At 40.8% G+C, this 27,450-nt stretch overlaps 1 protein-coding gene across 1 annotated transcript in view; it reads right to left on the reverse strand.

The window, feature by feature from the left end:
- Positions 1 to 866: 866 nt before the first annotated feature.
- PRDM6 (PR domain containing 6) overlaps positions 867 to 27,450 on the reverse strand; it is a 98,513-nt gene continuing 71,929 nt past the window's right edge. The window contains exons 10-12 of the mRNA XM_011987793.1: positions 16,281 to 16,623; positions 7,796 to 7,972; positions 867 to 981 (exon numbers count right to left, since the gene is read on the reverse strand). Coding sequence (XP_011843183.1) covers positions 867 to 981; positions 7,796 to 7,972; positions 16,281 to 16,623 — 635 coding nt within the window. The remainder of the gene's footprint in view (positions 982 to 7,795; positions 7,973 to 16,280; positions 16,624 to 27,450) is intronic.

A 27,450-nucleotide genomic window follows, 5' to 3' on the forward strand; every position in this document is an offset into this window, starting at 1 on the left:
ATTACATGAAGCCTAACACCTTGTCTCCAGCCTTAGCCCAAAGAACTTTATTTTCATTTTCTTTTTTTTAAGCTAAAATGTTATTGAAAACAAATGTTTCTCAACGAGCTGCTTCAGAACAATATAACGTATTATGAAGCTCCGTACACTTTACACGTTCTTGCAATCTTGACAGGACAAAATAAGTCCTCAACTTTTTCCTTTGAATTTTGAAACTGAAACCATTTTCTTCCTTTTCGAGACTCCTGCATCAAGACCAGGCGGTTTGGAAGAAACCGTGTAAAAAGTGCATGAGAAGTGAGCATGGAAGACACAGAAATAGGATGCGTCTGGGGCTGAAGGTAGCATTGACTCAGCGAAGGCTCTCACTTTGCTTCCGTGGTCCCTGCTGGGGCAGCCAGCGTCAGGCCAGGCCAACCGACACAGCAGAATGAAGGGCTGTACAGTGGGTCCTCATGAAACATGCTACTAAGAAAAGGTGCAACGAGAACGAAGTCCCTGTGCATTCTTAGTCACAATAGTGGGCAGAAGAACCCATACAATTCCTCCCTTTGGTATTAAATAACAGTTTTTAAAAAGCTTTTTAGAAACAAAGCAAAATACGTGGTGGGACTGGAAATGTTAACCATCCCAGGTTAGTTGTCCACTGAAATAAGTCTCATCCCTAGTCATAAATAAATAATCTCTTTCCTGGTCTGACTTCCATGCCAGGATCAATATCTCTTAACATCTTACTTATTTTATTACTGCTTTTGGTTTTCTGGGACTGATTGAAAGTTGCTCAGAGGAAATCTTTGGTTTTGCTTAAGTGTCCGTGACATTTAATCATGACTTTCCTTGCAGTTTAATTCCAACCAGTCAATCAGTTAATCCACTTCGATTGATTCTGGGCTCTCGGTTATTGGCTTGCACTCATTGGGCATCCGTTGGTGTCGGCTCAGCTGGGTGGCCTGCGTGAAGCTCCTCTCACACCTCTCGCACCTGGTGGAGGCAAGAGAGAAAATTGAGACCAGGGAGCGGGGCCTGCAGGGTGATGGGCTTCCTCTCATCCTGCCTAATCAGAACAGACACTCCAAAGTGGCTTCAGATTTTACCGGCTCAAGAGGTTTAATTGGTGGCTCCTTCCAAGGCCTGGATGCCTGTGATGGGACAAAGCCCGTCTGATGCAGAACAGAGGGATCTGTCAATAGGCAGGGGGAAGGTGATTTCTCCAGAGAGCCCTGTCCTGCTGCAGCTCTGATCACTGTCAGTTCAAATAGATAAAGAACAAAAAGAGATTTTTAGGAGTGAGCCATCAAAGAAGCAGCTTGTCTGCAGTTTTCTGCTCTGTAACCCCAAAGAGAAATTGATGACAAATAGAATTTCACCTACTGCTAATTTACAATAGGGAATTCTACTCGCTTCAGAACAGTAGCCAAAGAGTGCACATCTTGGAATTTGGAAACTAGAGGAAGCAATGCGTTAGATTGCAGTGACCATGAGGGGCAGTAGGCATGGTCGCTGCTTTTTTGCAAGAGCTGGTTACAGTGTCATGGTCCAACCAAACTTAGGGTTAAAATAATTTATAAAACTAGAATTTGCAGTGGCCCAGTGGAAAGGATGTACATATGGGCTAGAATTAAGGGCAGTGTGTCTGATGAGGAGAAAACATCATACTTCAAGATTTATCTCTTCTTTTTAACTTAAAGGAGAAACAAACAAACAAAAAAGACTGTAATCTAGAGACCTTGAGTTCCTCCCTATCTCCCATGTCCATATCTTCCAAACAAACTTCACTTATTAGCTTGGTGGCTACTCAATCTACAAAAAGCAGAACACACACTCAAAATTTAGTGGGAGCCTGTTGTTTTTCTGTGTGTGTTGTCCCTGGCTGATTGTCTGTGATTGTGTGTGTAAATACACACACCCACAGATGAACTGTGGCAGCTGGCTGGGCACCAATAGTGACTTCTCCATCACCACCTTACTTACCTGGGCTGCCTAGAGCACTGGCCCAGCATCTAATACAGCTCAGAGGCCACCTCAGCCACCCCAATGCCCTTTCCTGAAACCTCTGAAGAAAAAGATATTCAAGAAGAGCTACAGACAATTGTCCCACTTTTAAATAAGGCAACCCCCAGTTTGTGAGCCCCTGCACTATGTAAGCTGCAGCGAAAGCCACCATGACATAGTCTCCATGCCTTATCACAGACAAGAAAGCCACAAGCCCTGTTATCTGTTAGGCATTCCTCTCTTTCTCCTCTTTAGTAAATTATATTAAGAGCCCTGTCATGAAAATAAGTACCTATAAAATAGGACACATCCATCCACTCTGGGAATTCTTGCATGTTTTTGAACATGGGGAGGCAGGAGCTTGACTTCGCAATTGGATTTTTCAGGGCTCCTGCACCAGCGGAGTGTGTCAGGGGGAAGAAGTTGTGTTTCTTTGATTGTCTTTCGGGGAATATTTTTAGCAGCCTTTTCCACTGTTAAAAACTGCACTGTGATCTTGACAAATGTATAATGTCAGCTTTAATGTATCAGACCTATCAGCTCAATGAAAATAACTCAGAAGTATTGATCACCTAATGATTTTTGGTGTATTCATTAACGTCCGTGGGCAGCTCATCCCCTCTCCAGAGCTCCTGGAGCGCTGATGACACGTTAGCGAACTGCTGATTGTTTATTAGAAAACTGATTAGTTACTGGATTAGTGTGTCAAAATATACTACCTTTCACTGCTTGACAAACTTTCAAATTATTATATTCCTTTTTTTTTATCTTGAAGCTCTAGAATAAATTTCAAAGAGAGTAGAATAGCTTGAACAATTATGAGGAATGAAAATGTACCTGGGTCATGGTTTTGCATTTCTAATCCTATGTATTAAAATATGAGGAACACATGAGTTGGCAGTTTAGTGTTTCATATAAAGCAGAAGTGTATGTCTATATTTTATTTTAGACATACTATATGTCTATATATGATGTAATATTTTAACATCCAGATTGGATGGAGACATTAAGAGAAAAACACATTTTTCTCAAGTGTTTGCCTAAATGCACTGCAGATATTTACACACAGAACAATTAGTTGTGATAGTCAGAAACTTTGCCCAATATATAGGGTACATAAGAAAAGTATTCCAGAAAAGTCATTTCTAGAGCCATCTGCACACCAAGTGTGAGTAAAAATACAAGCAGATGTGTAGAAATTACCTTAATTTAGATCCTTTTCTCAGGGATTTCTCCTTCTTGAGGAAAGAAGGCCACTAGAAATAATATCTATGTTGTTTGGGAATGACAAGAACACAATTTATGTATTTGAGGAAGTCAGAGCTAGCTATAAAAATACTTTTTTAAAATAAGAGAAGGACTTCAGTTTTATGTTCATTATCTTACATTTTAGAGAAATCTCTTCCACAAAATATTTTCATAGTTTAATGAAACTCATCTCAACAGAACTGACTCAACAGAAGTCAGAGCTAGACTTCACCCGGTTGGCATCTAAACTAACCCTGAATTACAATCCCTGATGACTGACTGGCAGGGGCATCTCTAAGCCTGGACTTCGTGCAGTGTAACAGAATGAGAAGGAAGAAAAGATGCAGGTAATGCGTCAGGAGGGAGAAGCGCCCTTGCACTCAGGGCCTTCATTGTGCCTTGCCTTAGCATAGGTGCTGATGCCACAGCCTTGACGGAAGTAACTCAGGAACAATGAAGTGGAAAGTCTACCAAGTACTTCAGCAAAAAGAAATTCCTCATTGTGAGGAGTTTCTTTCTATTATAACATTGTGGGCATCTTAATTAGACTTAATTACCTTTAAAGTTTGAAATCATTCTTTACTTGCTATGATGGTTGACTGGATTACATGTACAAGGAGCTTAACAAAGCGATGTAAAGTTCTGTTACCACAGAAAATCTGCAACAAGCTTTCTGTGCCTCTATGATATGCCACAAAATACTTTTTGAATTGAACCAAATTGCGCAGGGCTTTGCATGTATGGCATGTTCGATGCATATTTACTGATTTGCTTCTTGGATTTGCTTTAATTTTGCCTAGATCTTGTTCAAATATTAGATGTCCTTTGGAATTTCCTTTGATTTTTTTCATACTGAGCCAAACTCCATTTTCTTGACGCAAGAACATAGCGATGAATGATTCTCCCTGCTTCTAACAATAATGAAGAACCCCTCCTAAGGAAAATTCTGGCCTGTTCTCAGTTTCTCAGGTTCAGAAAGCCAAGCTTCAGGCAGCTCACACAGCTCCTCTCAGGCAGAGCAGAGCAGCCCACTGAAATATCAAGACACTCTGTTGAGTAAGAAGAAGGACGGAGTCCTTGCTGCAAAGACTAATTTTTAGACTGCCAACTAACTTCCTTATTTCCTTCCTTCCTGCCTACCTGCAGTAAAATGCTTGGCAATTGCTGTTAAATGATATCTTGGTTTTGCTCCTTGTTTTCCACGACTTCCAGTATCACAGAGCAGATTGAAAGCCAAGACCTTCAATGTGATCTTCTGATTTTTATTTTTCGTACATGCTCCTTTATCTTAGAAATCCTAAGTCTACAGCCTGGGGTAGCTGCTGGCAGGCCCATCACCTACCTAGAACCTGGGAGATGGAATCTTTCAGTGGAATTTCAGTCAATCAGATATGAGGCAAAGCCTGGAATGAAACTCTGACATCTTCATGCCAAATCTTCTGCAGCCTTTTTTGGATGGCAGTAATCTTGATATGCCTTCAAAAACCACTTCTCAGCAGAAGATTTTAGAAGTTGGAAAGGGCTTTCTCTGACATGGCAGGCTCAATCTCAGCTTAACCCTGAGAATTCTGTAAAGGCCTCCTGAGCCCTGGGTGGGTGGGACAATTTGGGGACTGAGCCATCTGGGGCATCTATTTGGAAGCTCCCCAAGACATACAATTGAGGGCTGTGTGCCTTTACAAGATTCTTCTCCTTCTTCGTAACATTGTTTAAGCCAATACCCATTAGTTGAAGTAGTAAAATTAACTGTTGTAGAGAAACCCATTTTATTGACTAATTTGCAAAAAAAAAGATTTTTAAAAATGTTTGTTTTATAAGCTTGTAAAAGGATATCTTCATAATATTTACAAATGTCCATGGGATGAATATCCATGAGCTATGGTTGGAAGATTCCCAAAATTCCCTTGGGATAGATCAATTCTGAAAGACCTGGTTGTATACACTAAAGGATTTAACTTTCCATTTCCTAGAAGATGTTTAAATCTTGCACTTTCAAAATAAGCATACACTCAGCTCTCCCCTGGGAATATCTATTTGATAAATTAAAAAAAAAACTACAGCATGTGGCTGTCTAGATAAGAGTAGGAACAGAAAGAACTAAAACATATACACAGAATTTAAGCCAACAGCCTTGGTTGTTTCCTTTTTTTTCCAGATGAAAGTAGGTATGATTACAAAAAATACTTTTGGAAAAGGAAAATTACAATCATCAAAACCCTTCAAATATTAATCTGATGAATTAAAATTAAGTTAAAAGAGTAATTCTATTGGAAACATGACAAAAACAGATGTTAAGGGAAAAAAACTGAGTGGAGTCAACAAGGTTACACATAAGTAACACCTTAACATTAATAGAAATCTATTTCCCATTTTGACCCTGAAACCTCTTCAATTAATTACTAAAATCTATTTACACAGCAACAAGATAAGAATCAATCTGATTCCTGGCACTGTATTTGTCTGGCTGCCCTTTCTAATATAAGGGGCCAGAAGGATCCTGAACCCTCCCGTATCTCTGCTTTCGAAAAGCTCTCTTGCTCAAAGGCATAGGCAACATGCCACTCATTGTCAACACCCTCCTCCAGAGCAGTGGTGAAGCCACAATCTAGGAACCCTATGGGGCTCAGGCCTGAGAGCAATGACAAAGTCCACTAGGTAGTATACAGCACTGGTGAGAGGGAACTCCTAGGACTGTGGTAGCCCATGCAGCTCCTTAGGGTAAATTAGAAAAAGATGCCCTCTTTGGGCTACTGCAGCCTCAGGGGGCAGAGCATGGTTGGCATAGTGCAGACTGGATTTTAGGCCCCATCCTGCCCCCTTAGCCAGATGCTCTTATGCAGTGAACAAGCTGCACCTATGTACTGCAACAAAAATTATCACTATTTTCATTATTAATACCATAAATTAAACTATGTTGGAGAATAGTTAAGAATGCTGAATAAAGTAACTAATTATTGAGGAGAAGAGGGACAATCACCATCTTTTATGAGCTTCCCCCTTCACTGGCAGACAGAGAGGAAGGCAGGACCCAGACCACAGGACTCTGTTTCCCGAGCCGAGCCTGGCCTCAGGCTGAGCACAAAGTGTGCCACGACAGCAGGTCTGGATGGAAAATCCTGGGTAATGAGGCTCCGCGAAGACTTCTTGGCTGAGACTGGGCAAGGGGATTAGTCTCCTACTGCCTGAATCATTTCCTTTCTTGTTTGATCTTGTCCCACAGAAGGTACATAAGGGGGTAACTCTATGCTCTTTTAATTCTCCTTCTCAAACAGAAAAAGCCAGTATAGCAAATGAGTGAAGAGAGCTGTAAGAGGGTTGAACTGAAAAGAGTTCATTACACAGACCATTAAAAACTGCTCTGAGAACACCAATCAACCACGCATGCTGGATCACACTCTCAGGCCTTTCCACCTGCTGTTTGGATTGCCAGAAATACCTTCCCCCATGCCCCGTATGTCTAGAAAGCTCCTACTCATCCTTCAAAACATATCTGAAACATCATCTCCGCCAGATAGCATTGATGACTCCATTTCTGTGCTACTGTGAAACATCATACATACATGTCTTACTTTTGTACTGTTGTACTTTTCACCCTATAATACATTTACTAATTGGGCTGCCCCTTAGACTATGAAGTTTTCAAAGACGGAGAAAAGGAGGAACAGCTAAATCTCATTCATCTTTGTATCTCCTGTACCTAGCAGGGTGCCTAGCACGAAAGTACATACTTGGTAAATACTTGCTGAATGAATGAACACATATATAACTGAACGAGTAAACGAATGAATGAGTGAACAAGTGAAGGAACAGACCATCTTGCATGATTCAGATGTCCACCATTTGGATGAGTGTGCCATGTGTAGAAACACATTCTCTTGCTCAGATGCCATTACCTTGCCAAAGCCCTTAGAATTCAACTCCATCTCTTTCCACATTCCCTGAATCCTCAAAAAGTCAATGTACTCTGGGTTTGGTTTTGTTTTTCTTTTTTCACCAACATGGTAATTCCAAAGTCCAAAGTATTCACTGAAAAGTCACAAGTTGGCTGCTATAATAGGTTCAAACTCTTTAACACATAGGGAAGAGGAGGATATATTTCATCAGAATCCTGAAGGGTTCAAGTTCTCCAAGAGGGGATTATTCTGATGATCTAAATTTGTGGTAACCTTTCTGATGATCATAAGGCTTGCTGATGGTCACAGGAGCTCTGTGCAGCTCCTACATAAAATTCCAGAAGCACAGATCATCAGGGACTGAAAAAAAATATATTAAAATTATTTACTCCTACCTCCTCATTTTAATGAGGAGAAAACAGACCCAGAAGATTCGTCTCATGACCAAGGTTGGAAACTTGAGCCAGGACCAGTGCGTAGGTTTCCTGACTTCATTTTTCAAATGTCAGCCACTAAACAAGCAGATTCGTTTGCAGCCTGGACACTGGCCTTCCAAGTAGCCTTTGCCAGCTGGCTAAGCTGGGCAGCACTGTGCTGATGCATCTGCTGGCTCTTGGGAAAGGCTAAGAGAAAGAGAGGGTGGAGGGTTAGCCACTACTTACTTGAAGGGCTTTTCTCCAGTGTGGGTTCGGATGTGGTTGTTGAGGGTGGTGGCCCCGGCAAAGGCACGACCACAGTAGCCGCACTTGAAAGGCCGGTCACTAGAGTGAGTGACCACGTGGTTCCTCAGTTCTGAAGGTTGGGAAAAGGACTGGGAGCAGTGGCCGCATTGGTAGGGTCTGAAACAAATAAACAGACTGCCTGGTCATTATTTTCTGCATTGGTCAGTGGAAGTCAGAATCATATGACAAGGGACCAAAACTTTTTGGTGACATCTTCTCAGTTTCTAAGACAGGGCATAGAGTTTTGGCCACTGGATTCCCACTACTTTACTTGTTGCCACAGGAACAAAATTCACAGAGCTGCTGAGACACATCAATTCCCAAATGAATATCGCTTTCCAGTACTAATTATACCACTTTGGAAACCCGTAAGTTCTTATTTTTATCTTCCTCCAGGCAAATGTTAGGGTACTTTTGTAAGCAGTGAAAGTACAGACTTCATTAAGCAGACGGTTACAAGAGAAAATATATAATTGCCTCTTATGCTTCCATGGCACTTTTATCTTTTCAAAGTGCTTTAAAATCAGTTATCCAATTTAATCTTCACAATAATCCCCTGGGACAGAGAAAGCAGTTGCTATTATCTCTGTCAGTTCAGAAAACTGAGGATAAACTGTCCTCCCTGGACACAAGCTCTTGATACTAAGGCCATTTGCTAGGATGTTTGGACCTTATCCTAAGTACCAGGTAAACACACAGGCAAGTCAGCAAGTTACATGCATGTTTTAATAGATATTAAACTATGGTGGACTTATAGCATAATCACTGTATTACACAGATGAACACAGATGTACACCCAGATGTGTCTCTTTGTCAAAGATATCCTGACTTCTACCTACTATTCCCTCCTCCAAATACTTATCCACCAGATCTTTCTCTTGAACATCACCTCCCCATTTGAATCTGGCAGCAAGGCATGATTTATAGCAGCACAGAAATGATGGGATGTCACTATGCTTGCAGAAGGATGACTCTGATGCAAAAGCAAATGGAAGGAAGTGGTGACAAATACCTGATAATTAGCAAGATTATCAGAGCATATTCTTCCCAGTTCATGAGAAGTAAATCAATTTTTGGTTTTCATAAAATAGATTAAAATTCTGTCTTCTCTACAGAAGTTCTTCTGCTTACTTAAGCAGAATCTGGTGAGTGATATAAAACCCGGGGAGTTTTCCCTATTTGAAGCTATTTCATATCATTCCTTGACAGGGTTCTAATTTGTTTATCAAAATTTTTGTTCAGATAATTCATAATCTGTCGTGAGGGATATTAACAGCATTCACTAAGCCCTGGCTTGTGAGCCAGACATTTCTGGCTGCATTTAGAAACCAATGGTGAAAGCAGACCTAATTGCTCTACCTTTAACAAATGCATAAGCTCCAATGACCAGAAACCAAAATGAAGGGCTAGGAGACAATGGTGACCGAGCATGTACAACAATTCAATTAAGTGCAAAATAAAGTGTACCCTCTCATTTGTCAAGTGAACTGCTTAATTGTGGCTACTTGCCTCACTGAACACAAATACTATTATTTTACCAGGCTTCAGCACACTGAGCCCTGATTGTAGAATTTTTTAGCTTGATTAATAGCCCAGGATTGGTCAATAACTCAATACTATACAATTTTAATTACTTACATTTAGAAATCTATCTAACTGCTCTCAAATAAGTTTCAAAGAAATATATAAAAAGTCTTTGTTAAGGAGTTTATCAATCTTTCCAAATTACACATGCATTTTATTATAATTATAAAATAATCCTTTGAAAGCCATTAAAATTATACATAGATGAAAATGTCCTCCTGCCAAATCTGTTCTTTGTGGTAAATATTAACCTTAAAGGGTTCCTGAAAAAACAGTTGTCTCAGGGTTGAATTTTCTTAAGTGTTATTGAAGATGATAAACAAAATAATATATTAATATATGCTATATCCACTGACAATTGATTTTTCTAATAGTGAAGGGACTATTAACATTTATTAGCCTCTGGTTATCTATTTTTAATAGCTACTGCAATAAACAATAAGCCACTAAATAAAACCAATTAATCTTTTCTTTTTTTTCTAACTCTGCTGTCAAAAGTTGGGGTGATTTATTTCTCACAGTCAGAAGTCAATCCATCCTTTTTATGTTAATAGTTCATGGTGGTAAAGATTTACACACAGGAGAGCAGAAACGACCACAGAGAGGCTTATGTTGAATTCTTATATCAAAATAACACCAATGGAAGGCAAATCGGATTCTAAAACATCACCTTTGCCTGGCACCGGCTTGAGAGGCATATGCTAGGGATGCAGTGACCTATGGCAGTTTTTAAAACTTTGCAGAACTCAGTTTGACTGAATGGAAGGGGCTAGAATGGGAAAGATAGGGCCCCTGACTGTGATCAGCTGTGGCATTTGGACAAGCCACTCAACTTCCCTGACTTGTTTTCTCATCTACCTGGTAAGGGGAATGGACTGAAGATGATGATCTCTTGCATCTCACCATGCTTCTTCTCGCTTTCAGGTAATTGACAAATGTGCATCACCCAGGAAATCTGTATAATACACTGCCTCCCACAATACAGCATCACCAATATGATCTCTATTCTCCATCACGTCTACAAGCCAGCTCCCTATACATGGAGCTTTCTATGGTTGTGTGTGTGTGTACATGCTCATTGGAATATGGAAAATCTAAATGCATTGGTAATTTTTTGAGACAGGGTCTCACTCTGTTGCCCGGGCTGGAGTACAATGGCATGATCTAGGCTCACTGCAGCCTCAAACTGCCGTGCTCAAGTGATCCTTCCACCTCTCAGCCTCCTGAGTAGCTGAGACTACAGGCATGTGCCACCATGCCCAGCTAATTTTTATATTTTTTGTAGAGACAGGGTTTCACCAGGTTGCCCAGGCTGGTCTCAAACCCCTGGGCTCAAGTGATCTTCCTGACTTGGCCTCCCAAAGTGCTGGGATTACAGGTGCGAGCCACTGCACCCAGCCCCAAAATCTCCTTTTTAAAGCACTTTATTCTCTCCAAATTATCACAGACATACAGCACTTCACTCTTCTCAAAGCAAAGGCAATGAGCATGCCTCACAAAGGGATAGTATCTCACAATCACAAGTAATTTATGGCTTTTTTTTTTTTTTTTTTTTACAATTTGAGATCTTTAGTAGTGTTATCTAATGATGGAGCGGTTCTGTAGCTGAGCTACCCAATACTGGAGCCACGAGCCACATGCAACTGCTGCACACTTCATGTGTGGCTAGTGTGCCTGAGAAACTGAAGTACTATTTTACTTAATTTGGATTAATTTAAATGTAAATAGCTGTGTGTGGCTAGTTCTGACACAGAAATATCCAGCTTGATGAAAAAACAGAAAAGTGCTCCTTATTTAAGAAAGAAATAATTGAAGAACAGAAAACACCTGGGTAGATTTAGTTGGTATATATCAATGCTGGTAAATGTTTAAGCAGAAATAAGGAAGAGAGACAATCTTGTACATCCCCTGGCACTCCTGGTCACTGGCAGCTCCTTTGCCAAAGATAACTCCGGTAAAATGTGCAATTAATTTGCTTTTAATCTGTAATTGGTTTGGTGTATACATGGGAAAAGGATGAAACATTTAACAAAATTAAGTATGGTTTGGCTTAAAAATATTAATCCTGCTTTGATTTTTCTTTCATGGCCTCCAGGACAAAACTTGTTCAGTTGGGGCCACATTCTCTCCTTGCTCAACATCAGCCAGCCCAAGTGCAAATCTCCCAAGACTTCAAAGGGAGATTACTTAGGTCACTGCTGGCTGTGTGGAGTGAGAAAAGAAGTTAGTTCTACGTAAGGAGAAAAATATTTCAGGACAGTGACAGAAGGGCAAGACCAAAGAGCCTGAAGAACATCAAAGCTAGGAAGAAGATAACCTTCACACTTGGTGGATAGGGAAGAAGTGGGACACAAGAACACTGATACATTCTAAGAAACCAGGATGATGAATTTTCTCCAGGCCCCTCCTATCAGAGAGCCCCTTCTAATGTCATTTTAGCCTCTGGTCCCACCATATCTCTTACAAACAATGATACTTAAAACACAAATGTGAATAGGTGACGGTGTGCCCAGGAGGCTGAAGGCAGTCTTGCCCCATGTGGCACAAACAGTCAAAAAGGAGAAAGGAAAAGAAAAGGGATGCAAAATAAAAATAAGCATTATAAAGACACTTTGTGCAGAAAATAAAAGACAACATACTTGTCAGAAAACAATCCACTGTGATTGAAGGCTTTGCTTACCCCTTTCTGGAGCATACCCCCCACCAACATACCACCCCAATAGAAGTGTTGAGAGTTTCTGCGGCAGAAAAACAGAAGAGAAAAGGGATTTCTAACTCCTGGTACAAGCAAAAGCAAGAAAAGCTACTCTGGCCTAGGCAATAAGCTTATGCAAAACCCCAAATGTTTATAAAGTCCCTGAACAAAATTTTGGTTGATTTAGATTCCAACAGCTTCTTCTCTTAGAATTTATTCAGGAAAAGAAAAAGTCAGTAGCCTGGGAAAAAGGAGGAAGATTTTCGGTTTTGCTTGTTTAACAGAACAAAATCAAGAAACAATAATTCCGTGGCTCCTGTACCCTCATGGGTGTATTTTTTGTCTTTAGTGCTGATTTCTACTTTGCCAGGTCAGACAGACTTTTTTTTTCTGTGTTAAATGTGAATAATGCAGCGGTTAAAAAAAAAAAAAAAAAAAAAAGTGAGGCTGGGATCCCTGAGCATCTGTGGATTTCTTTCCTTTTTATCAAGGCATAGACTGTTGATGGTACCTCACATGAAAAAGCTCATGAATATAGACACAAAGTCTGTTTGGACGGAGGTTCAAATATCTGGGGTTTCATGGCCAAATATTCAGTCCATTGAATATAAAATCATTTGGACCTCAGATTCAAGGGCCTGTTTCAAATTTGGACTTGTTTGAAACTCTAACTTGTTTTACCTTCTGATTTTGTCTCCTCTGTCCCCCTTTCTTGCCTTTCTTGTACCTGGTTCTAGCAAGATTTTCCTATCAAAATAAAAGCTTTTGAGTTTTTTGAACAAAGGAAATGCTTTCTAACTATTCAGCCTTTTCACTGTAAATGGCTGAATGGGCATATATGGCTAAAGACTAAAGGCCAGCTGATCTATGGAATCAATCACTAAAGAATATATGCATGGGGTTGAGCATCCCAAATCTGAAAATCCAAAATGCTCCAAAATCCAAAATTTTATGAACAGCAACATGATGCTCAAAGGAAATGCTCATTGGTGCATTTCAGATTTCATATTTTCAGATTTGGCATGCTAACCCAGTGAATATAATGCAAACATCCCAAATCTAAAACAACCCAAAATCAAAAAACTCTTCTGGCCCCAAGAATTTTGGACAAGGAATACTCAACCTGTATTCAGCAGTTGTAATCCACATGGATAATAACCATAAACAGGTTCCAAACATAGCTACTGTCAGAAACAAATTTGATGTTCCATTATAGTTCTGTATATTTTTCCATTTAGCAATTCACCCATGTGGTTAAGAAATTATGGAGAGTATCTCTTACCTCCAAACTTTCTAGTACAAACAGAGAGCATCCTGGGTTCCAGAATAGAAATGAGCCATTCCAGCCCTTTATAATAAAAGCAAATTATGTATCTAGAATGAAACTAGGGGGTCCAAGTGACTGGGTATCTCCCTCTATTTCCCCTTATCTTCAACAATCAACACAGATGTGATGATGTAATTCAAGCATCTCCTCATCATTACTAAGAAACATTGTACTTTATTATTTTGCTTATAAAGGAACTGATCTTTTGAAGTAATTTTTTATTTTAACTTACTGAAGAATGATGGTGAACACCTCTCAAGTCTTTACCAACAAAGTGCAGGGAAGGAACCCACTGCTTCAGTAATTTAATCCTACTCTGGCACCTTCCCAGATAACAAGCCCATTACTTCACCTCATCTGGAGAGGCTGGCAATTCCACACTTGGACATCTGAATCAAATAGGCCCATCAGGGTCCATGATAAGACAGGAGTCTCATGCCGCCTAGATTTTTGCCAATAACTCTAAATTAGCTTGGAATCAGTACAGACCTAACAATCTCCCACTGAAATGTATTTTGAATATGTAAGCATTCTAGTTTTTCAGGTATTTTTTCTGATAATATACATAAGTATATTACAAATTATGACTATTATTTTACAGGACAGACATCAAAACACATACATACATATATATACACACATACACACACACACACACACACACATATATACACACATACACACACACACACACACACACACATATATATATATATATATTTTTTTTTTGAGATGGAGTCTCGCTCTGTTGCCCAGGCTGGCATGCAGTGGCACGATCTCGGCTCACCGCAAGCTCCGTCTCATGGATTCATGCCATTCTCCTGCCTCAGCGTCCCGAGTAGCTGGGACTACAGGTGCCCACCACCACACTCGGCTAATTTTTTGTGTTTTTAATAGAAACGGGGTTTCACCATGTTAGCCAGGATGGTCTGGATCTCCTGACCTCACGATCTGCCTGCCTCAGCCTACCAAAGTGCTGGGATTCCAGGCCATGAGCCACCGCACCTGGCCCCACACATATGATTTTCTAAGTGTAACTGAGGTCAGACAAAACAGTCTGTTTCAGTATCTACTTACCATGAAATGGTTTCACTGCTTTATGTGGCATTCAGCATAAACTCATCTCATCTCATCCTCAAAGCTAAACTTTGAAAGTTCTACTATCCAGAAATTTTCAACTATTATTTTATTTTACCTGGCATAATTAGTTATTATGACTATAATGAAACTTTGCAAATAATAGAGCCAACCATCTGAATTCACTCTATTTAAAAAGCAAGCTTATAATCAGATTTTAATGCATCTTCTGTATTTTAAAGACTACTAAAATGCTTTGCAAACTTAGAAGAGACATATCTTGAGGTTCTACGTATACTTGCAAGGAAGGCAAATTTTAAAAAAAGAAATCCTTTCTAAATGAGGAAAACAGTTTCAAACTTTTGTATCACCTCTACACCAATAGTACTAAGACATGCAGAAGTCTGTTGATATTCTCACCAGGGGGATCGCCTATTGAAAATAAAGATTGTGAAGACATAGCTGCCTTAACAACCCTAATTAGTGTTTCAACATTAATTAGCTACAGCAATGTTGATGCTAAGCAAGTGGTTTTTCCAACAGCACAAATACAAATCTATGCATGTGTAATGTGCATATGTATCCTGTAACTGATTAGTATTATTTTACAAAATATCCACTCCCTCTCCCCAAACCTCCATCCTCCCTGACTCTGCTTGGGTTTTCTAGGCACACTGTGTATCCTACAGAGCTAGGAGGGAAGAGCCGGGTGTACATTATTAGGCGAGGAGAGCCAAGTGGCTTGCTTAAATTAGTGGGAAAATTAAGAAAATAACCCAAGAGCCCTGCTTCCAAGTCTCCTACCCCAGCTTCAAAAATTATCTTCTGCTTTTATATTCAAAGTGCATTTTGAATGCTATTCTTAGATACCTGGGTTTTAATCAAGTTTTCATAGAACATGAAGGAGAGATAAAAACACAAGCAATCCTTTCTTACTGAATTAATTTGATTTTTGTCTTTTGCGCTCCCAGCTATCAAAACTGTCAAATAAACCGGTTTTGATTCATAAATAATAGTTCCATTATATCTACTGTGCCACTCGTCAGAGTACCTGAAATTTTAATTCACTTGTTCAGCTAAATTTCATCCTCAGTTCATGGCCATAAAATTCTTTATTGACAAACTTTCAAACCAACTTTGACTCTGAGGTATCTAGTCAACATTTTTCTTCTGTGTGGATATTAGTTTATTGAATAAGTGGCATCTGTTTTCCTCCACATCACTAGCAGAGTAGGTATTTCCTTTTGACAGCTTTGCAGGATTTATGGGTTTGCATGCTCTGAAGAAAAATAGTACTAAGCAAAAAATTCCAATTCATTACCTCTTAGTACTTAATTAAGTTCATACCCACGGCACACTGGAGGTGAACCCTGAAATGACTATGACAGCAGCACAGCAGCCAACTATATTATCTTTGGAAGACAGAGAAGATTCTAATTATCCTGACCTCATTTTTCCATCTATGATATTCATAAACATTCCTTCTATTTCTCTCCCTTTTAGGCTTGGGCAGAACTGTTTGGAAAGCAAGTGCAGATTCCTCTCTGCAGCCACCAACCTGTCTGTGCAGCCCTTATATGCAAGAAAGTCAAGCAGTGGTCTCACATTTCTCTCTGACCTTCCAGAATGCAGACACCACTTATCACAAGGCTTCCCCTGTGGAGGTGCTCAGAAGTTGGCGAGCAGGCAAGCAGTGGGTCTCACTAAGCAAACACACTGTCAGCAGTGAGAGTCAGGGTTACCTGTCGGGGTTCTGTGTGCACACGTGCATCTGTAAGAGGATCCGCTGGGTGAAAGTCTTAAAGCACTGCCCACATTTCCAAAGATGCCAGTCACTGAACTCCGAGTGGAGCTGGCTTGTGGAAGTTGGGCTCGCAAGGACTCGCTGGTTTTTCACGTTGATTTGATTAAATCCTGATTCAATGGGCCCAGACTTATCCAGAAGAGAGAAGTTCCTGCTGCACGGAGTCTGGGGGAAAACAACGGAGCGCTGCTGGGTGGTAGGGGCGAGTTTGCTGCTTTTGTTGAAGGGCTGCAGGGCGTCTTGTCTGCACATGGCTTCCATTACCGTTGAAGGGACATTTACTAGGAGAATAGCAATAGTTTAGAAGATCAGTTTTACTAGCCTTTAAAATAACCACAATAACACATACTTTAAAAAAATCAAATAAATCAACATTTTAAGAATTTGTGTTTCTGGACTCAGAATTAACGTAACCATCTGATTTGAGGAGAAAAAAACTATTATCACAAATTAATAACTCGTCTGATGCCTATTTATTAAGCAACTACTATATGCTCAGGATTGTTTTACATGGTCTTTGCCCTCATGGAGTTCACTTACGACTTGAGACATACAGGAGTCCATAGTGAGCACCACACTGCACCTATGCCTGGAGGGAGTTTAGATGGGAGGCACAGCAAGGGAGAGGGAGAGAGCAGGGGATGTTGCCCAGAGAGGGTAGCCCTGAGAAGTGCAGAGAAAATAGATTCAGCTTGACTGGTGGAGAATTTCAGGCTTTCCTCCAGACCTTGGCAGCACAGGATAGGTATCCAGGAAAAGCTATTTGAAGAGATGAACAAGATGAAAGACACCTGGAGGCAGGAGAAGTCTACACGCAGGTGGGATAGGAAGGGAGACGGGCTGACTGAGCAAGGCACGGGATCTGGTCACTCTAGGAATAATGATTGGGGGTCAGAAGGAGACCTCAGAGGGCCTTAAAAGTCCAAATAAATAAATAAGAGACTTCAGACCTAGGAAATAGATACAGACCATTTCTGAGCAGAGGGATAGCAAGAAATACAGAACCAGTGTTCAGGAAGGGCTTGAGAGAGACCTGATTTACAGATGGGATGCAAGTGGATAAGGAAAGAGTAGGAGGCAACTAAGTGTGGTGCTTGTGACTCAGGCTTTGGAATCTGTAAGACCTAGGTTCAAATCCTGCCTCTGCCTCTTATTAGCTTAGTGGTCTTAGGCAAACTATTCAATAGCTCTGGGCCGCAGTTATTCCATCTGCAAAATGAGGACAGTGGTACTAACGCTTCTAAAAAAATAATAGCAGCATGACGTGGTGGCTGAGATGGCTGAGGTTTTAACTCCACTATTGACCCTTGGGCAAGTATGGAACATCTAAATCCATGACTTGGTCCCTGGTATAATGTAAAATAGTCACTCTCAGGACTGAATGGCATAAAGCAGAGGTAGCATTTAGTAAAGAGCTTGACCTATGGTTGACACTCAACAGATGTTCGGCCCTATGAGTCTTAGCATCCTGGTCTTTAAAGTCTCCTTTTACGAGGTTTAAATACATCAATGAAAGTACTTATTACAGGGCCTACCATGAACGGCAACTACCATTTTTATTGTAGAAGAAGAAGTGATGGATGTGAGGGAGATGGCCCTAAACTGGGGTGGTGGCAGTGGAAGTGGGTAGAGAACTAGAAGAAATACTTCTGAGGAGATAAATCTAATAATATATCTAGAATTTGTTGTTCTTTTTATTAAGATGTTAGTGAGTTAATAATATTTATAAACTATTTGCTGGTCATTCCATAGGTCCAGAAGGGATTAGAACCTAACAGGCTTAAAAAATTCTTCTTTTTTTAAGTAACTACTACATCTATGAGTCATTTCAAGGCTCAGAGAGATTAAAGTTACCAGGTGGTCAAGAGAATGAAATTAGAGACCAAAAATTTTGAAAAGGATGATCAACAAAAAGATTGTGATAGCAAGTAACAAAATAATGCAAACTATGGCCATTGGCCACCGGTTCAAGGCTGCGTGGCAGGAAACACATGACCTGGGAGCACTCATGCCCTGCCACAGACCATCGCTGAGAATGCTACCTGGCACGAAGATGCAGGCATCCTCAAGGGTAGGGGACTGTGACTGCCACGAAGCTCTGTGCTCAAGTGGACAGGGAGATGCCACGTGTGAGCACAGAAAGGGGTAGGTGTGCTGCCTAAGCATTCTTCAACTCAGAACATTCTGTAGAATCACATGTGTCAAGCAAATCCAACCAGAGGACTAGCTCTGTCTGCAGGGTTCTGTCGGCATAGCCCATACTGTCTTAGGAAAGAAAAGTAAAGCAAGAGACTCGCAGACCTGGAAAGAGTCTAGAGTTTGTCTAGTTGGCAGTTCTTAACCTTGGCTACTGCACATTAGACTCACACAGGAGAATCTTTAAAAACTACATTATAATCTCTCCATAGGGCTTGGGCATCTACATTTTTTAAAGTTCCCCAACTGCTTCTAAAGCGAAATCAGGGCTGAGAATCACTGATCTAATCCTACCTTTTCCTGTTACAAATGACAAAAGCCAAGTCCCAAGAAGGTCCAGTAACTTGCCCTGGGTCACACATTCACTTAAGGACACATCTAGGTGGCAAGTTTTAGCTTTCAGACTTATAAGTCAGAATTTTTTTTTTCTGACCATACACTCATAGCATCTCTGCTCAACAGCTGTGTTTCAAAATTTAAAGGATGTTTTTACAGCTAGTACATTGTTTTGTGTGTATTATAAATACACGTTATATATACTTATGTTATACATATATATACATGTTATAGATACTTATACATATACACACCTACCTATGTATGTTTGTATGTATGTCTTTATTCTATATACAAATATTTACGTATATTTGAATTCTGGGGCAAAAGCATATAATCAATATAGAATTTGTGGACCGTTTTTACACTTAAAAAATATTTTATGGCACACAGATTGTTACTTTTTAAGTAGGCACTGAAAGACAAGAAGGAATGTTTTGCCATGTTCTGGCATTTTTAAAAATAAAATATAAAAACAGCAGCATTGTCAGAGATTGGGGTAGAACCATCTTGTTTGGCCTTTTCATTACTAATCCAGAAGAGGCAAAGCACAGGGAAGCCCACAAGGTTTTAGGCAACACTAAGTTTTTACAAGCCAGGCAATTTCAGACTAACAGAAAGTAATGCATGGCGAGAAAACCATAGAATGAAGATGTCATCAACATGCAAGAGAGCGGGAAACACTGGCCAGCCACCTCACTGTAGGAAAAGGAATAAAATGCCTTTGGGGGAAATAATACAAATAATACTCTAAGTGTAGATGATAGATTCTGAGCTCTGACTTACACTCCTAGAAAGTAACCTAATTGAGCCGGGTGTGGTGGCTCACGCCTGTAATCCCAGCACTTTGGGAGGCCGAGGTGGGCGGATCACCTGAGGTTGGGAGTTCAAGACCAGCCTGACCAACATGGAGAAACCTTGTCTCTACTAAATACAAAATTAGTCAGGTATGGTGGCGCGTGCCTGTAACCCCAGCTACTTGGGAGGCTGAGGTGGGAGAATCACTTGAACCTGGGAGGCAGAGGTTGCAGTGAGCCAAGACCACGCCATTGCAATCCAGCCTGGGCAACAAGAGTGAAACTCAATCTCAAAAAAAAAAAGTAACCTAATTGATTAATTCTAAAAAATTGTTAAGGTCACATAACCTTTATATTAAAACAAAAGAATGTGTGGGTGACAGGGGAGTAGGGATGAAGAGAGATTGATTAATGGGTAGAAATGTATAGTTTGGTAGAAGAAATAAGATATAGTGTTTGATAGATCAGTAGGGTGACGATAGTTTACAATGCTCTATTATATATGATCATGCCACTGCACTCCAGCCTGGGTGACAGAGCAAGATCCTGTCTCCTAAAAAAAATTTAAAGCAGCACTTTTTAGAAGACAAGATTATTCTTCTTAAATATCAGCCTCACTGACTATGGCCATTAAAGGTATAAACTAAACACAGGAAATTTTCAGAAAAAGGACAGGAAATTTCATCCCAACATAAGAAAGAAAACATAGACAACTGCAAAAGGTGCAGAGATGGCTTATTAAAATGACCAAAAAGATGAAGTGGTTTCTGCATGAAGCAATATTGAGCTAGTCAATCTCTTCAGTCTGGAAACGCAAAGATTAAGAGGAAGAGGGCAAACTCCCAAAGCCTTAAAGGATACCGTCAAGGAAGAACATGAACTCATGAAATCTGGACAGTTAAAATATTGAGAGAGGCAAATTCAGGATCTATAAAACAAAGTTCAGTTTACCCCTTCCTCGTTCATTCATTCAGTCCACAAATAGTTGCTGAGCATCTATTACACGCCTGACCCTGTGCTAGGCACCATGGATATAGGGGGATCAGGAAAGCCATAGTCACTGCCCTCTGGCACATAAACTCTAGTGGGAAAGACAGATATTAAGCTGATGTCTTTACAGATAAATATTCACTCAGTTTCACCAAATGTAACATTCCATTAATTTCACCATTATAATTGTAAGTCACCATTAACTGCAAAACACCTGCCAGTTTCAGAAAGATTAAAATGTTAAGAAAAAAAATACATAAATTTTGGAATTGTCAAAGTACAGTTACGACAAGTGTGGTAAGTGCTGTTAGAGAAAAGAAAGGATGTCAGGAAATGATAAATCAGGGATGGCTAAACGTGGAGTATGAGAGAATCTGAGTCCTGAGGGGGTATACGGGCATCATACAAGTGCAAAGGGAGGAAAAGGCAATGCAAAAAGATGGAATATTGGCAGCTTTGCCATAGAGTCTTGTACCATGCTGAGGTAGGAAGGAGCTCAGGGCACTAAAGGAATGGAAAAAAAGGCAATGTGGACAGAGAGAGAAGAGGAGATGGGCTGCAGCCAAGGCTGGAGAGGAAGGCAGCACAATTGTCAATGCCTGTGGGAGCTGGACAGGCCACAGAAATATCTGACGGGGTGATGGTAGACAGGTTAACACAACAGAGGATGGTGGGGGTGGTAACATTCTGAACAGGGTATGGCCAGTCTAGAGATGTTTGGAATCTAATATTGTAAAATACTATATGGGCCATAGAAAATGTTTCTGGAGACTCTCTGTGACCCATAGGCTATCATATTAAGGAACTGGGGATTTAGCAAAGAGTAATGGCAAGCCAAAAAATGATTTTAAGTTCAGGTGTGAGATGATCAGATTTATGCTTTAAAGGCATCATCACTCTGTATCGGTAAATAAACAAAGTACAGAACAATGTATACAGTGTGCTACATATACATGTGGGAGAATGACAGCCAGAGAATAAAAGGGGGAATATTAGATGCTTGAATGGGCAAAAATTATCTCTGAAAGAATACCTGAGAACCTGCCAACATTACTGATGGCATCTTGGAAGGAGACTTACATGTCCACAGTACTTTCTGCATTTTGCTCTATGGGACAGAGCTACCTATTAACAAAACAAGTGAATAAACTGAAACAATAAAATAAGCAAATGGTTGAAACTTCACTCTGGCCACCATGAACTAAAGAAAGAAAGTGTGAAGTCATGCAGAAGGCTACTGCAGGGGTCCAAGCCAGAGTGGATGGTGACACTAGTCAGGTGGCAGCAGAAATGAAGTGAAGAAATGCATTAAGAATATGCAATCAACAGGACTTGGTGGTTGATTGGATAGAAGGGTGAGCAAGGGTGAGGTGTCAAGGTTTCTCGATAAAGCAATTGGATGATTGGGAGTGAGAGCTACTGAAAGATGGGAGAGGCAGTTAGTGGGAGTGAATAGAGTAGTTTTAGTTTTACGCAGGTGTAGTTGGAGATGCATGAGAAACATGGAAGTGAAGATGTTGCCAAGACAGCTGGAGAGGAGCCTGGGGCTCAGTAAAGAGGTCTGGATTGAAAATGGAAACCTGGGAGTACCTGTCTTAAATTAGGTCACCCAGGAAACAGACTCTGAAATGGGGATTTGGGGTTTGGGGATTGCTCTCAGGATCAACACCTGTTGGGAAGTGAGGCAAGCAGCACTGGGCTGAGGGAGGAGTTTAACAGCTCTGGAGCTGGAGGGAATGAATGTCCTTTAGGGTTGTCCTGGTTTGAGGTAAGGGAACCAGTCCTTTATACATCCCACATTGACCAGTCATTGGATATGGGCTACTGTGGGAGGAAGTATGACCAAGGGTGAGGTGGTTCAAGTGGACTAAAGGTAATTCCTGGAAACAACTCATCCAAGATGTCAGCCCGCTACACTCCCACAAACAGTGGGAATGAGCGCCTCCATCCAGTAGCAAAGCTGGGCTTGAGGCAGCACACCACAATATCCTACAGCATGCAAAAAGCCAAATCTCTCATAACAGTGACTTTCCCTGAGACCTTTGCCATTCGTCTCTGTCAACATCTTTTTTAGTGGGTGCTGCCTTCTTGCTGGAGTCTTGTAGAAGAGTCAGAAGCATCCCTGGTGAGTGACTTCTTTGTTCTTCTAGGAACCTACAGGTTTCAACAGCTCTAGACCAATTTTTATATTAGTCTGTTGGCTCAGGGTTTCCATAGCTGGCAAGTAGTGCAAAATCAAGCCTCATAACATCCTACGGCTAGGGCTAGTTTTTAGAGTATGACTGTTTTTACCAATGCCCCAAGATGGACATTCCCTTAGCTTACTGGCTTGAGGGCAGCATTCTTCTATTCCCCATTCAGGGACAGGATAGTATTTTTTGGCTCCTGATTCTAAGCCAACCCCAGCTTTGCACTGTACACAAGAGGCCTGGAACCTGGACTCCTCCCAGCTGAATGACATAGAGAGCCTGACAGCCACAAGCTCACGCTCTCTGTTGTGGCCACCTCATGCAGCATCTGCACGGTGTTTGATATCGCGGTTATGTGCTTATGTGTTCTCTTCTAGACTGAGCTCCTCTAGGACAGGGCCTGGGTTTTTGCACCTATCACAATGCTTCCCCTGGGGCCCTGCACAGATGGTCTTGTGGACTGAACTATACATAATCTTCTAAAGGTCACCGCTAAGGGCTTGAGTAGGGCCTTCCTGACTCTGACCTAGTTTCTCACTGTTGGTGGAACAGTGGGGGTAAGGGGCACCGTGCAGAGGTCCCCCTTTTTATTTTCTGCTCTTTAAAATCAAAAGAAAAAGGCAGGGGTCCTCGAGGAGGCAGGGTTTACTCTGGTGCAGCAACTCCCCTGTTGCCATCAAGGTTCACATTCTGCCACCTCAGCTTCATATGCCGAGACAGAAAAAGCAGCAGGAAGACTTGTTTAACATTTATTCCCAGGATTTTTTTTAATTTCCTCTGAAATGAATATGAATACACTAAGGTCTTTACACTCTGCAGGAGCTAATCCCCCACTGGAAGCTTTGGGGAACCTCATTCCTTCTTGCGGATGCGATCTGTCGACACAGGCGTTCCTTCAGGCTCTTTTGAAAGGCCCACAGTGGATGGAAAGGCGCTCTCTTTGGAGCTCTATTACATTTATAATACGACTTTTTTAAAAAGAAAATAACATAGGAATTGCTTCCAGAACCCAAATGCCTGTTGAACTGCTGTCTTCTCTGAGTCAAGGCGGCTTTCAATGAGCTGTCCGGGCAGTGAGTGTACCCACAGCCACCCTGCTTTGGGGCCGCCAGTGGAGGGGGCACGTCCTGAACCCAAACCCACCGCACACGCTCGATAGGAAATGTGTACTTTCAATGTTGAAAGAACCATGGGAAGAAAGTTATATTTTTATAACTGAAGGTGCTTAATATTACTCAGTAAGTAAAATCATATTTTCCTTGAATGCCTTGGTCCAGGTATCAATTTCATTAACAACAACAAAAAATCTGCCTGAAATAATTAATCCCTTCTAATAATGGTATAGAAATTCTCAGTATTTATTCAGTGCACATTCTTCATTGTTCACTGTGCACATAGCACTATAAAGAGGCTCTGTGGAGGTATTTTATCGAAAAAGTATTTGATCTCAAGAAGCTTCTTTTTAGGTACCTGATTTATTTCGTGGCTAGCTCAGTGGGATAAAAATTGTCTTAGAATTGCTAATCCAGTAGAGATGATTTAAATTACTCAGGGCTGTGGAAGGCTATCTGTTAAATGATCTGTCCATGCCCTTTCACACATTTGTGCTTTTAAATCACAGAGTATTTTCTTAGCACAGAAGAAAGAATCCTCATTTAGGTGTTCCCAGGTCTCCCAGTGAATCACATGGAATGAGAATCCATCTTAGAGGCAGTCAAAGTCATATATCTCCCCCACACTATCTGATGAAGCCTTCTGCTGGTTTCTTGGGTGGCCAATCACATGACAGATATATGACTCTGAGACAGGAACTGAAATAAAATTCCTATAATACCCTTGGGGGAAAGGGGATTGTCACTGTTGAGCACTTTAGTCAATGGCTTAATTCCTTTTAAACTTCGCTCAACCGTTACTTAGAGCTCTGAACAGAACCCAAAAGAACTACTTAGTTTTCCTACTGAGTCTACAATACTTCAAGCTGTTGTAACTTTGCAAATTTTCTCTCAAGGACTTCAGGTGCTAAATGATATATCATATATCCTGGTAGAGTTTATTCAATACTCTAATCATCAATCTCAAGAATGCTTCACTCAGGTTAGACACTAGTAGAAAGAAGAATTGAAAAGCAAACTGGTATGTTTTTTCCAGAAAGTACATTTTTGGCATGGTGGCACCAAATCTGAAGGCCTGGTATGCTCTTAGACACCCATTGTCAGGTGGCTGTGAATGGCACACAGACCCAAAAATGCTCTACTCCAACCCCACAATCCCTCCCGTCCATGTGACAGCATTGTCAGGTGGAAGCACCATGCAGATATGAGTCTTGCACTCCAGAGATCCAGGTCAAGGGTAAGAAATGCATTTCCTAAGTGGTCACTCCACAGTTTCCATTTCTGGCTCAGAGCTCAGTAAGTGGTCATGCCATCCTTCCAGCTCCTCAGGCCAAAAGCCTCAAAGTCATCCCTGACTCCTCTTTCTCACTCAGCATCTAACGTGTAAGAAAATGCTGTTGAATTTACTTTTAAAACATATCCAGAATCCAACTACTTCTCACCACCTCCACCACTTCCATGCTAGTCCAAACCACCATCATCTCTCCCCCTGAATTCCTGCAAGAGCCTCTAGCTAGATTCCCTGCTCTTCCCCCTGTCCAGTCTCCACTCAGGGAGTATTCCTAAAAAAATTCAGTCAAATCGTTCTTTTTCTCAAAACCCTACAACAGCCCCCTTTGCCCGGCTCACACAGAGTCAGAGCCAGGGTCCTGACAATGGCCTCCAGGGCCCTAGAAGGTCTTCCCTGCCGTAGCACCCACCCACATCTAAGTTAACCCCTCTTCACCTCACTCACTCTGCCTCACCCATGCTGACCTCTGTGATGCTCTTCCAACATGCCAGGAACATTCCCATCTTGGGACTTGTAATTGTCTGGCTGCCAGGAATGCTCTACCTACTAACACATGGCTTGTTCCTTCACCATCTTAAGTCTTTGCCCAAAGTCCACCTCCCCAGTGGAGCTTACCCCGTTCACTCTCTGAAACTATAACTCCTAACTCCTGGCACCTCTTTATCTCTTTTCTGCTTTATTAGCCCACAACACTTATCACCATCTGGCCAACTATTTATTTACTTATATATCTGTTGATAATCTGTCTCCCCTCATTAGAATGTAAGCTCCATGAGGGCAGGGATTCTTGTCCATTTTGTTCACTGCTATATTTACATCACCCAGCAAAGACACTGGCTCATTGTAGGTGTTCCTTATACATCTGAACAATGAACGAATAAATATTTGGCCTCGATATGTTTACTCTAGACATTCCTCAACACTCACACCACAACAACAGCTTCAGTCTGTAGCAGGTTGTATTAAAAGAAGAAACAGAGGATCTCGTGAGATTTCTAGAATCCTCTTGGATCAAACACTCTAGATGGTTACATCAAGGTTCCAACATACAGACAAGTCCATGTTAGCAGATGGGGAGGCTGGCTGACACTGATGCCTTTCTGTGCATAGATAAAGATCTAGTTTTGGGGGCATGGGGCATGGAGCCATTCTGTTTGAGGCAGAGCACAGTGGCTTCCACATCTACATTTGCCTCTCACTGCATACTCACGGCCAACACTGAGATTTTCTCCTATGAAAACAGGAACCCCCTCAAACAGGAATATAGCAGCAGAAAATAAACTTTCCAGTGGAAGCTTGAAATGTCAGAGGAATGTACTATATGTCCAAAGATTCATTTTTTGATTTGATGTTGGTTTTGGGGTTAGGGTAAAATAGAAAAGGAAAGTTGATAGTAATAGGCTTTTTGATGATTTTTCTTTTTACAAAGAAATTAAAGACAAAATGGGAAAGAAATATCTGACCATCAGCATTTTGATGAGTCATAATATGAGCATTTTTAAATTGTAGTTTTTGGTGTGTGAGTGCATGTGCGAGAAAGAGGAGAAGAAAATGATTTAAAAAAAAACCACTTTTTTCAAAATGAAGTTTCTTATCCATTATCAAAAGACATCTGTTATATTTGTTTCTTTTTGTAGCATAACATCAAATTATCAGGTCACAAATTAGTCAATTTGGTGACAAGAAAACACAATATCACTGAAATCAGTGTTTCTCACTGAAGCACGTCAGTGCTAATTCTGTTCCAAATACTGGAAATCACTTTAAAATACTTTTCAGATAACTGATAGAGCAGAAATATAAAGTTTACATGAAAGTTGCTGCAAATTTACATTTGCCTAGGTGTTAATTCTTTTAAAGATAATGGTTGGTACGGTAATAAAGATAGGAGAAAATTACATGTTTCCAGACATGGTTTCAGACAAAAAATTTAGAAAGACACAAAAATTCTTTAGTCACATATCTACCATTTTAAATATTATTTGTCATGCAAATGACTATGTAGGAGGAAGCAGGAGGAAGCACACCCAATCAACTAAAGGGGTGCTACCCCTGATTAAATGTCATTGCTTTCTTATTATTTCATTTTTGCATACAGTGTGGCTCCCACAAGACTATACATCCCTTCAGAGCAGAAGGTGAACCTTACACTGCTCTTGTAATCCCTAAGGTGGCAAGCATAGAGCCAGACACGTAG

The sequence above is a fragment of the Mandrillus leucophaeus genome, unplaced genomic scaffold (genome assembly GCF_000951045.1).
Source record: "Mandrillus leucophaeus isolate KB7577 unplaced genomic scaffold, Mleu.le_1.0 Scaffold316, whole genome shotgun sequence".
NCBI lineage: Eukaryota > Metazoa > Chordata > Mammalia > Primates > Cercopithecidae > Mandrillus > Mandrillus leucophaeus.